The 13,700-nt window shown below is 38.8% G+C and overlaps 1 protein-coding gene across 23 annotated transcripts in view; it reads left to right on the top strand.

Annotated features, from left to right (window-relative positions):
* rims2a (regulating synaptic membrane exocytosis 2a) overlaps positions 1-13,700 on the top strand; it is a 1,105,394-nt gene that overhangs the window by 862,360 nt on the left and 229,334 nt on the right. The window contains exon 21 of one of the 23 annotated variants that reach the window (XM_072262744.1): positions 4,947-4,988. The exons of the other annotated variants lie outside the window; for them this stretch is intronic. Within the exon in view, the coding sequence (XP_072118845.1) occupies positions 4,947-4,988 (42 nt within the window). The remainder of the gene's footprint in view (positions 1-4,946; positions 4,989-13,700) is intronic. 23 annotated transcript variants of the gene reach the window in all.

Consider the following 13,700-nt stretch of genomic DNA (forward strand, 5'->3'; position numbering starts at 1 on the left):
GGTGGACATTGGTAATACAGAAAATTCTATATGGGGATAAATGCTCTTTGAAAATAAAAAGTGGAGAGACTTTTCTGCATGCAAATGATACATCAGGGACCACCCTGATGCACAGCTAAGTAGTGGACTGAGATATTCATATCTAGCAACATTTGCCTGGAATAATTTTGAGGTTAAACTGGGACCTTTGTGTGACTTGAATTCGGAGATACGTCTCAGTCGCAACTGCCTCGGTCAACCCAACTCACGGTAACATTGCTCTTTGAGATAGGAACAGGTGTTCATATATATATATATATATATATGGGTCTATGGGTTCGGGAATACAGTGCTTGCCATCATCTTAAGAGTTCCCCACCTTGCCTTTAGTTGCTGCAAAGACTAACCTGAGGTTCCCACTCTAAAAGCATGCCAATATAATCATGGTAAGTATGTTGCAAGTGGCAGATTTTTTAAGTAGAGCTCAATAGATTACTCAATGCACTTAATAGGCCGTTCACTGATACTCAACCCTAATGTAAAGAACTGTGCAATTATCCTTAATTCACAATGCCTGTTTATAGTCTTGACATTGACATATACTGTACATCAAACTTAGGTCTGAGAAGCCCACGTAAATTTTATAATGGCAACATATTGGACAAATTTGTCTCTGAACTCACTGCAAGGGAGAAAATAATGAATTCCATTTTTTCCAGCAGACCTACCATTTCCTTTATCATAATTAGGTGTCATGTCGTCTGGCATGACCATGATGGTTCTTGACAAGTGGTTTGCCCCTTCTTCTGGGCAGCATCTCTACAAGACGGGTGACACCAGATATGATCAATAATGTTCAGAGATTGTCTGCCTGGCATCAGTGGATGTGTAACAAGAACTTGTGATGTGCACCAGATGCTCATACGACCACCAACCACCTGCTGCCATGGCTTCACATGACCCTGATGGGGGTGCTAAGCAGGTGCTAAAACTTGCCCAAGGGTAACCTGCAGACCAGCAGAGGGAAGGAGTGCCTTACACGTCCTTTGGTTGAGACATATCTCTACCCGGCTACCCAAACACTTTCTTATTCAAGTTAAAAGTTACAACAGAAGAGTAGATTTGTTTTCAACCATTCTCTTGCTTCAGTGTTACTTATAATCATTGTAGGGTCTGAACAGACTAACTTACTGAAACACATTTGATTTTACTTTTTTTGAATACAAATTTTCCCATGTCTTCTACAAATATGTTTGCAAAATTATGGCTTTGTTTACAACTTTTAAATGAGTAAATAACCCTTTTATTTTAGATTTAAAATGTATTTTCTGCTATGTTTCCATTTGATTTACCTAGAAGTTACCTGGGAAGACCAGCAAAGGAAATTGAATGGTACAATAGTTGATAACAGGTCAAAGCAGAGGCGGCTTTCTGAGCCAGGTTTGTCAGGCTGTTAAAACTATGAAAAGCATGAGACTACGTAATTAGCAATGGAATTTAGGTTCCATGCTTCTTATACTGGGTGTATGAGTGATGTGTTCTCCTCACATAGTGTATCATGTAAATTTGCCTTTATGTAGTTCATAAATTACTGTCTTACAATAATTTAAGCTATAAATATTCCATTTTTCTGATGTAGAGATAGGCAAAGGATCAGAATATTGAAGTAGAGTTCAAACCTAAATTTTAAGTATTAACTTAATTTGATTAGTGCATCTGATGCTATTACAAAATATAAAAATAAGCTTTATTACGTGGAATTTCAAAAGGGAAATTGCACAATCAGTTCTTTGATAACATTTCATTTTTAACTGAGTAAATTCAAATTGATGCATGTTTAAATTAATATTGTAAAAGAAGATCTTTTATTTCATTTATATTGACTGCCAATATGATAGAATGCTGCTGAGGTTGATAAAAGAACTTTTATAACAGAGCATTCTAAGAGGTTATTTTTTCCAAGTAGGAACACTCTTACACTCTGTGCAGTATGAACACATTTGCTTATAAGTGTTTCCCTGTACTGTTTTTACTGTGTGCTTAATTAATCTGGCATGGTAGGAACGCACTTGTGTTATTTTTGTATTTGTCCTGTGGTATATAGAGCCAAATATTCTCAAAAAGTGGTTAATTCTGTTGTGCATTATAATACAATAGAACTTCAGTTATCAAACATACTAAAGATGCAGACATCAAACATACTAAAGATGTGTATTAACAACTTCAAAATATGCAATGACCACTAAAAAAAGGGTGTCTAGTTGGTATTTATGTTGGGACTTGTTGAAGCAGCAGTGGATTGGATGGAAGTTTTCCAGCTCTGGGAACTAATCCAGATCAAAGGAATGGAGTGAGATTCTCTTCTGTGACTGAGGCATGGTATCAGAAAGGAGCAAACTCAATTTGCTCAGCTCTGCTGTATGACACCTGGCTGCTTTATACTGAAACTGCACCAGCATGGAAATGTGTTGTAAAATTGCTCATACTAATCAGCAAAAATTAACATGAAATGTAAAATCACTTTCAATTAGAATGGTAAATACTGTAAAATTAAAGATTTACCATTTTTATGATGTTTAATAACTGGTAAAAAAAAGATTTAAAGTCTTCAAGGTGCAAATAACTGAAGGTCTACTGCTATAGTTTGCGATTGATAGTGCTTTTTAAAGCTTTTAAAAATGTGGGCCAAATGCAGTCAGCAGATTTGACTGAGCATGAGTCAGTTCAATAATGAACATCACTCTAAATCACAGTTAAGTTACTACCAGTCTATGGTATATCTTGTAAAACTTCTCTGTAAATATTCTTCAACTAGAGAGTTGTAGATATTTGGGCAACCAAGCTGATTCAAAATCCTTTTGGTGCAGTGGATTTAGTTTAATAAATGAGAGGGATAGAAGAATGCAACATAATAAACTTCCATTATTCTTAATAAGTCAGGTTAAAGGTAGAACTAGTAATTATAATGAGCACTTTATCTCATTTTCCTAGTGTTATGATTGTATGTTGCAACATGGGAATAATTCTTCAAATAGTTTTATGATTGTCGAGGCATAAAGTCATAGGGAGGTATAGGAAACATACCTGTTGGCTCATTGAATCTATGCCAACCATCAACTACACATTTATACTAACCCTACATTAAATCCATTCATTTTTCTCCCCACACCGTTTTTTGACATAAACACACCTCAGATTCTACCACCCACACACTAAGCAATTTTCAAAGGCCTGCCTTTGGGACGTGGGAAAAAACAGAACCATCTGCAGATAATCCAAATGGTCACAGGGAGAGTGTGCAAACTCCACACGGACAATTTTGGAAATCGGGACTGAACCCAAGTCTGTGTTACTGTGAGACTATTTACTGTACCACAGTACACCCATACTGCATCCATTCCATCCTATAGCATAATCCTAACGTGGGAATTGGGGTAAGAACACAAATTAAAGCTGAAACCTAATGCTAGGAGATGTGATTTTGTCATCAATGATATTACAGATCTCTTAGGCAATCTGTTCACTTACAATGCTTTAACTTGTCCGATTAATACAAGAACAGCAGTTCTGATTTAAGGATTCAAATGATTCAAAGTATATTTATTATCGAAGTATGTATGCAGTATACAATCCCGAGATTCATCTTCCTCACAGACAGCCACAAAGCAAAGAAAAAACGTTGAATCCGTTCAAAGAAAAATATCAAACCCCCATCAGGCAAGAAAAGAACACATCATGCAACTGGCCAAAAAAAAACAAGCAAAAAGCATAGAATATAAAACATCATAACACAAAGTCAACAAAACAGTCCTGGGATGTTCAGTTTCAGCTCAGTTCAATCTAGTGCTAAGTTGTTTGCTGACAGCACTTAAAGCAGCAAGTAAATTTTCATTACTACTTTCTTAACAACTTGATAATTAAAAGCCCAACTCACTTCCATTAAACCTGTTGACCTGCAATACCATAAGGAATTACACAAATATAGTTTGATTTTTGTTATGAATACTTTTTCAAAATAGAAACTAAAAACAAATAATTCATCAATTGTGAGCCAAATATCACCGAAAGCTTTTTAATCTGTGCTTTTTATATCAAAAGATATTTTAAAAAATGATGATGAATACTCTGTTGCGCAGTATCACTTCTTAATACAGTATTAACTATATATATATATATACTGCATTAATTTTAAAAGATCTGTACCACAGATTGCAGACTAACCATAATGTTGCATAATAACTAACTTAATTACTGCATCACGGAATATAGTTTTGCAATGAGGGATGGAGTTTCAGATGAGAATTTCAGCCACATTGATTGGTTGTTTTAGCTTTGTAAAACTTATGTAATATTTTAAATTACATTACATATATTAGAAATGATAGATTGATCTTCAAAGAATCTTGAGACAAAAGTGAGCCTCATAAATTTCCACATTTAATCTTTAATAAAAGCATGGGAATCAGGCTGATATTTTAATAGGTTGCTCATTTCATGTCATTATATGCTCTGGGACAAATGTACTTCAGTTTCCTACTGCTACATTAACATCTAGACTTCAAATCAAAACTTATCTTAAGCTTCACTTGTTTAAAGATAGTGGGTAAATATGAAACATTTGAAAGAAAAGAGTGATAGCATAAATCAAAACCAAAGTAAATCTGCACAGAACAGTGTCAATGGCTGTTAATTTACAACCTTTATTACAGCACCAACCTTGACTTTATTTGAATAAGAAGGGTTGATGCTGCCCATTGAGCATCTACAGAAACTCTGTTTATTTGCCTACTTGTGGGTCTCTTTCATCCCCAAAGCCAATCTATCCCTTTGGTATTCCAGTTATACTAGCACTTGTTTCTGAAAGGTGTCAGACAAATCCCACCATTAGTCTATTTTCATCAGTTTTGTTTTCGTCTTTTGAAAACATCACTCATGCTCATCCTCATTATCTTTGTCCTGCATTTTTGTGATCACAGAAAAGTTGGAATCACCTAATGGGAGAAATTCAGGTCTGCCTCTTTATATTCTTTCCTCCTAGTGTATTCATCTGAATAGATAACAACTTATATTGCTTCTAGTGTATTTTTGTTGGTGCTTCTCTTTTCCCCCTTTCAAGTAAAATACACTGTGCATTCTTATAAACAAATGTTTTAAATAAGTAAGTTGCCGGAACTTCTTTTCTGACCTAAAATTCCCATGTGTTTCATTTAAGATCACAACATGAGTATGGCAGAATAAGTTTATTTCTCAAAAAGACATCTGAAGATGTAACAACTTTATAGGAAGATATAAGAACAACATAAATAGAAATTGCATTTTGGTTCAATATGAAAGTGTAAAAATTATGCAAGAGGTGTATTTGGCTAATTATTTTTATGGGCAACTTTGCTATGAACATCTCTTTCAGCCATGCTTATATTGCTGGACATTTTAATTTGATACTAATCCAACTATAGTTGAACTATAATATAGTGCAACTATATTTATTTATACATCATCATTCTGTTTGCATTCTTTGTTTTCTTTCCTTGCTGTCTTCTTTTCATTTAGAGGAAGATAGTCCAGAAGCAGAGATCTGGGAGTCAGGTAGGATGAGCTGGGTGGCAGACTGTGTCTCAGCCACTAAAATATCTGTGTCATCTTATTCTCCAACAGTTGTTTGGATTCCAAACTCAATGCCAAACTAGTTTTTCTATTATCTTTATTTAAATTGGGATACCATGATAACAGTTTTTCAGTGCATCTTCCAATGTTTAAGCTTATTACAGAGATACTCTTATAGATACATCACTTTATTAAGTACCTCCTAAAGAAGAAACCACTAAGTGTATGTTTGTGATTTTCTGCTGCTGTAGCCCATGCATTTCAGGATTTGACATGTCCTACGTTAGGAGATGCTGTTATAGAGCCATAGAGTCATAAAAAAATTATAGCTCCAAAACAGGCCGTTTAGCCCATCAACTCCATGCCGAGCCATTCAATCTGCCTACTCCCATCAACTTGCACTGGGACCTTAGCCCTCCATTACCCCTACCATCCATGTACCTATCCAAACTTCTCCTAAATGTTGAGATTGAGCTCGCATGCACACTTGCGCTGGCAGTTCAATCCGCACTCTTATGACACACGAGTGAAGACCCTCCGTTCTGCACACTACTGTTGTGGATCTGAAAATAGATAAATCCCCTAGTTCTGGTAGAATGCATCCCAGGGTACTAAAAGAAATAGCAGAAGTTATAGTAGAGGCTTTGGTGATGATTTACCAAAATTCTCTGGACTCTGGCAGATTGGAAGATGGCCTCTGTTCGAAAAAAGAAGTAGGCAAAAGGCAGGTAACTATAGGCCAGTTAGTTTAACATCTGTGGTTGAAGAAATGCTTGAAGCTATCATTAAAGAAGAAATAGCGTGGCATCTGGAAAGAAATGGATCCATTAGGAAAAAGCAGTATGAATTCAGCAAAGGAGGGTCCTGTTTGGCAAACTTACTGGAGTTCTTTGAGGATATAATGAGTGCAGTGGATAGAGAGGAACAGATGGATGTTATTTACTTGGATTTCCAGAAGGCGTTCGATAAAAAGTGCCACATAAAAGACTTATCCATAAGATAAGGATGCATTGAGTTGGGGGTGATGTATTAGCTTGGATAGTGAATTGCTTAACTAACAGAGAGCAGAGAGTTGAGATACATGGGTGTTACTCTGGTTGGCAATCTGTGGTGAGTGCAGGAGTCAATGCTGGGCCCGCAACTGTTCACGACATACATTAACGATCTGGAACAGGGGACCAAATGTGGTGTATCTAAGTTTGATGATGATACTAAGTTGAGTGGAAAAGCAAATTGTGCAGAAGATATTTGTCACAGAACTGCTGCTCAATGGATGTTTTTATATGACCATAAGACATAGGAGCAGAATTAGGCTACGTCAGCCTATCAAGTCTTCTCTGCATTTCCATCATGGATAATTTATTATTCCTCTCAACCCCATTCTTCGGCCTTCTCTTCATGACCTTTGATGTGCTGACTATCCAAGCACCTATCAAACTCTGCTTTAAATGTACTCAATAATTTGGCCTCAACAACTGTCCATGGCAATTAATTCCCCCTAATTCACCACCCTCTGGCTAAAGAAATGCCTTCTTATCTGTTATAAATGGACAGCCCTCTATTCTGAGTCTGTGAACTCTAGTCCTAGATGCACCCGCTACAGGAAACTTCCTTTCCACAACCACTATCTAGGCCTTTAAATGTTCAATAGGTTTCAATGAGATTCTCCCTCATACTACTAAACCTCAATGAGTACAGGCCCAGCACCATCTAGCATTCCTCATACATTAACCATTTCATTCCCAGAATCATTCTCGTAACCTTCACTGGACCCTCTCCAATGCCAGCACAAGTTTTGTAGCTAAAGGTCCCAAAACTGCTCACAATACTCCAAGTGCAGTCTGACCAATGCCTTAAAAAACTTCAGAATCACGTCCTTGCTCTTATATTATAGTCCTCTCAAAATGAATGCTAACATTGCATTTGCCTTTCTTCTCACCAATTAAGCTGCAAGTTAACCTTTAGGGAATCTCACACAAAGACTCACAAGTTCCACTGCACCACTAATTTTTGAATTTTCTCCCCATTTAAAGATAGTATACCCCTCTATTCCTTCTACCAAAGCGCATGGCAATACACTTCCCTACAAAATATTCCATCTCTCACCTATTTGCCCATTCTCCCAAACTGTTCGTCCTTATGCAGAATCCCTGCTTCCTTAATACTAATTTCTCCTCCCCTTATCTGTCCATCATCTGCAAAACTTAGCCATAAAGCTATCAATTTCATTATCCAAATATGAATTTCACGTTAAATGTTGACATTTAACGTGAAAAGAAGTGGTTTCAATACTGACCCCTGCCAAGCACCACTAGGCATGGGCAGCCAACCAGAATAGGCCCCCTTTATTCCTACTCTTTGCCTCCTGCCAACCAACTAATCTTTTATCAATGCTAATATCTTTTCTGTAATAGCACGGGCTCTTATCTTGTTAAGCATCCTTATGTGAAACACCTTGTCAAATGCCTTCTGAAAATCCAGGGAAACAACATCCGCTGACTCTCCTTTGTCTAGCCTGCTTGTTATTTCCTCAAAAAAATTCCAATAGATTTTTCAGTCAAGATTACCCCATAATGAAACCATGCTGACTTTGGCCTACTTTATCATGCTCTTCCAAGTACCCTGAAGCCTCATCTTTAATAATGGACTCCAACATCTTCCCAACCACTGAGGTGAGGCTAAATGGCCTTTAATTTCATATCTTCTGCCTCCCTTCCTTCTTAAAGAGTGGAGTGACATTTGCAATTTTCCAGTCCTCCAGAACTATTTCAAAATCTCGCAATTCTTGAAAGATCATTGCTAATGCCTCTGCAAACTTTTCCAGCTACCTCTTTCAGAAACCTGGGGTGTAGTCCATCTGATCCAGGTGACTTATCTACCTTCAGACCTTTCAGCTTCTCAAGCACCTTCTTCTTAGTAATAGCAACTACACTCACTTCTACACCCCCCCCCACCGACACTCTGAAATTTCTGTTATACTGCTACCGTCTTCCACAGTGAAGAATATCACAAAATACCTATTAAGTTCCTCTGCCATTTCTTTGTCCCTCATTACGACCTCTCCAGTGTCATTTTCCAGCAGTTCAATATCCATTCTCATTTCTCTTTTGCTCTTTATATACCAGAAAAAAATTGGTATCTTCTTTTAACTTACTATTTTAACTTCATATATCATCTTTTCACTCCTTAGGATTTTTTTTATTAATTGCCTTCTGTTGGTTTATAAAAGCTTTTCAATCCTCTAACTTCCTACCCATTTTTGCTATGTTTTAGGCCCCCTTTTGCTTTTATGCTGTCCTTAACTTCCCTTCTCACCCATGGTTGCCTTATCCTTCCTTTGGAATATTTCTTCATCTTTGGGATGTGTCTATCCAGTGCTTTCCGAAGTGCCCCCAGAAATTCCAACCATTACTATTCCGCTGTCAGCCCTACTAGTGTTTCTTTTAATCAACTTTGGCCAGGTCCTCTCTCATGCCTCTATAATTCCTGTTATTCCAGTGTGATATTGTTACATATGACTTGCTCTCTCTCTCAAGCAGCTTGGCAAATTCCCTCATATTATGATCACTGCCTCCTAAGAGTTCCATTACCTGAAGCTCCCTAATCAAATCTGGTACATTACACAACACCCAATCAAGAATTTCTGTTCCCGTAGTGGGCTTAACCACAAGCTGCTCTAAAAAACCATCTCCTAGGCATTTTACAAATTTCTTCTCTTGGGATCCAGCACCAACCTGATTTTACCAATTTACATGTATATTGAAATCCCCCATGACTGATTTCATGCCTTTCCTATTTCCTGTGGAAATTTATTTCCCACATCCTGGCTACGGTTCAGGGGTCTGTATATAACTCGCATCAGGACCTTTTACCCTTACAGTTTCTTAAGGCTACCCACATGAATTCTACATCTTCTGATCCATGTCACCTCTTTCTAAGGATCTGATTTCATTTTTTGCCAACAGAGCCACCCCACCCCCTCTCCGCCTACCTTCCTGTACTATCGATACGGGATGTATACTTCGGTGTTAAGACCCCAAATATAATCTTCATTTAGCTACATCTCAGTGATGTCCACAACATCATACCTGCCAATCTCTAACCATGCTACAAGGTCATCTACCTTATTCCATATACTCTGTGCATTCATGTATAACACCTTCCATCCTGTATTCATCGCCCTTTTCAATTTTGCCCCCATGTTACACTTCACCTCATTCCACTGACTATAATTTTGCCCTATCGTCTGCTTGTCCATCCTCTCAGACAATGCCAACTGTCCCATCCTCATCCCTATCACTCTGCTTCTCATACCCCTGCCAGTTTAATTTAAGCCCTCCCCAATAGCTCTAGCAAACCTGCCCACAGGCACATTGGTCCCTAACGGGTTCAGATGTATCCCATCTTTTTTTTTGTGCTGGTCATACCTTTCCCAGAAAATACCCCAATAATCAAGAATCTGAAACTCTGCCCCCTGCACCACTTCCTCAACTACTCATTCATCTGTGCCATCATCCTATTCCTGCCCTGACTAGCACTGAGAGTAATCCAGAGATTACTGCCGTGAAAGTCGTGCTCTCCAACCTCTCCCCTAACTCCCTCTATTCACTGCACAGGACCTTTTCCCCCTTTCTACCGATGTCATTGGTACCAAAGTGCTCCACAACCTCCGGCTGCTCATCCTCCCATTTGAGAATCTTCTAGAGCTGCTTTGAGAGTTCCTGGGCTCTAGTACTTGGGAGGAAGACACCATCCTGACTACTCTTTCTCAACCACAGAATCTCCTGTCCGTCCCCCTAACTATCAAGTCCCCTATCACTACCACTCTGCCTGACGTTACACTTTGCTGCTGAGCCTCAGAGCCAGCAAAAGTGCCACTGGCCTGGCTGCTACTGCTGTGCCCTGATGGGTCATTCCCAGTATCCAAAGGGGTATTCTTATTGCTCAGGGGAATTGCCGCAGAGAAACCCTGCTCTAACTACTTGCTCCCCTTACTTCTCCTGGCACCTTTCTCTGTAAACTCCACAGACTGTTGTGTGTGAAATTCCCAGGAGATCAACAGTTCCTGAGATACTCAAATCATCCTGTCTGGCACCAGCAATCATTTCATGAAGTCACTTAGTTCACATTTCTTCCCCATTCTGATATTTGGCATGAACAACAAGTGAACCTCTTGACTATGTCTGCATGCTTTCATGCATTGAGTTGTTGCCCTTGATTGGCTGATTAGATATTTGCATTAACGAGCAGGTCTATAAGTGTACCTAATATTATGGCCAGTAAGTGTGTGTAGCTGGACTTCTGAGCCCTAACCTTGTTTAAGCCTTTGACCAAAAAACAAGGTGTGGTTGTACTTCATATTTAGATTCAGTTATTTATCACAATTACATCAAAACATTGGGTGGCAGTGTGAAGATATGTCTCTAACAAAGGAGGTGTAAGGTGTTCCTTCCCTCCGCTAGCCAGCAAGTCGTCCTTGGACAAAGTGTGACACCTCCTTAGCCCCCCAAGCAGGGTCACAAGAAACCAAGGGAGCAGGCGGTGGATGATCGTATGAGCAGCTGGTGCAGATCACAAGACCAGGTTATGCGACACTGACGCCAGGCAGACAACCTCTAAACAGTATTGATAATGGCTAGGGTCACCCATCTTGTAAAGACACTGCCCAGAAGAAGGCAAGCTACTTCTGTAGCAAAAATTGCCAAGAACGACCATGATTGCCTAGATCGTACAATGTTGCACATAATGAACGAACATCAAAACATATAGTGAGGTGAATCATTTGTGTTAACATCCAAAACAACCTTAGGATATGCTGGGGGCAACCTCCAAGTGTCGCTCGTCACACATTCCACACCTGAGATAATCAAATTAAACTTGTTTTTATCATGAAATTTTGTGGATATTTTAATGTCACTGATATCCATAAAATTATTAAGAAATTTCCAGCTTAAACCTTTACCCCAAACAGTTTTGCATATGTTTTCTTTTCCCCGAAGAAAATAGCCTTTCCACTTTGTTATTAAACCTCAAAACCTTTATTTGCAGTTTCTCAAGTCTGTCAATATCCTTAATGAAGAGACAAAAAAAACAAGAATACAGAATAAGAACCTGCAATTAATCCACTTAAATATATTCTCCCATTCATAAAGATTATGCCCCCTCCAAAACAGTATAATTGATATTTCAGGTTGGTCTAAGCAAGATCCTACTCATACATAACTTCTCCTCTTCAAGGAAGGAAGTTCTAGAAATAATACAGAATTTATGGTCTTACTCACTCAACACTACATTAATAATCCTACTATTATTACAAACAACATTATTAACCTCATGAATCAGAATCAGACTTAATATCACTGGTGTACGTTGTGAAATTTGTTCAGTACCAGTGAGGTAGTGTTCATGGGTTCAATATCCATAAAGAAATTGGATGGCAGAAGGGAAGAAGCTGTTCCTAAATCATTGAGTGTGTGTCTTCAGGCTTCTGTACCTCCTTCCTGATGGTAACAATGAGAAAAGGGCATGTCCTGGGTGATGGGGGTCCTTAATGATGAAAGCTGCCTTTTGTGAGTCATCACTCCTTGAAAATGTTTTGGAGACTGTGGAGGGAGAAAAAAAAATAAAACATAATAAATTAACAAGTAAATCAATTACATATATGAATAGATTTTTTAAAAATGTGCAAAAATAAAAATACTGTATATTTAAAAAAAAGTGAGGTAGTGTCCAAAGCTTCAATGTCCATTTAGGAATTGGATGGCAGAGGGGAAGAAGCTGCTTCTGAATCACTGAGTGTGAGCCTTCAGGCTTCTGTATCTCCTACCTGATGGTAACAGTGAGTAAAGGGCATGCCCTGGGTGCTGGAGGTCCTTAATAATGGATGCTGCCTTTCTGAGACACTGCTCCCTGAAGGTGTCCTGGGTACTTTGTAGGCTAGTGCCCAGGATGGAGCTGACTAGATTTACAACCTTCTGCAGCTTCTTTCGGTCCTGTGCAGTAGCCCCTCCATACCAGACACTGATGCAGCCTGTCAGAATGCTCTCCATGCAAATCCTTGCAAATGCTCAGTCCACTTCTAACTTAAAGGTCCTTAAACATGTTGTACCCTGCTAAATTCACACTCAATTTCCCCAGACCGTTTTGTGGTTCTCTCTGCAACAGGCTTTTACCGCTGTCATAGTAGATAGTCAGCTTAACAAGTTGTGTTTGTAACTTGACCTGGTACTGCTCCTGGCATGCCTTTCTGCTCATTTGGCCATTCAAACCATGCCATTTTGATCCACGGTATTATAAATTGAAATACCACCTGAACCATATTTTGTCCCCTTGCTACTCAGTGTGTTACTTTCAACATGGCTGGAGATGAAGTGATATGGTGGGGTGGCAGGGACAGCAGGTGATAATCAGCAGATGGTTGTCCACGTGCTATCATCTTTTGTGACACCTCACGGGGTTTAGATTCACAGTTGAGGAGTGCCAGCTTCACTTCCTCTCACCCATTTGTCATTGTCTCACCATCACTGGTTGGTGTGTAATGCAAGTGGGACAGGACGTATGCAGGGATTGTGATGGAGGTGTCTGGCACTGGTTTGCACAGTGCGATTCAGTGTATATGACTATCATGGTATTAAGTCTTTAGGATAAACACCAATTCTCATTTATTCACCATGGACTTTGCGTGGTTATCTGAGCTGTAAAGGACCTTGCTGTTTCTGACATGTTAACAGGTTCAATAGAGTAATTTTTACTTAGCTTACTAACATTAATACTGTCCAAATTGAGTATATTGTCATATGCACGGATGAAATGAAAAGCTTACAGCAGAATTGCAAACACTTGTATAAGCAATAGTCACAAGAAAAACATTAATTAAGCATAAATAAAATTAGTTTTTCAAGAAGGAACACAATTAAAACAAATAAAAGTCAATTTTAGTACGAAGTGGTCAGAGTGTTGCTAAACTGTAGTGATTTGGGTTTTGCCGGTTGGTTCAAGAACAGAATAGTTGAAGGGAAGGAGCTGTCTTGAGCCTGGTGGTGTTGGACTTCAGGCCTCTGTACCTCCTACCTGATGGTAGCTGCAAGGAGATGAGATGGCCCAGAGGGTCAGGATCT

The sequence above is a fragment of the Mobula birostris genome, chromosome 1, assembly GCF_030028105.1.
Source record: "Mobula birostris isolate sMobBir1 chromosome 1, sMobBir1.hap1, whole genome shotgun sequence".
In the NCBI taxonomy this organism is placed as follows: domain Eukaryota; kingdom Metazoa; phylum Chordata; class Chondrichthyes; order Myliobatiformes; family Myliobatidae; genus Mobula; species Mobula birostris.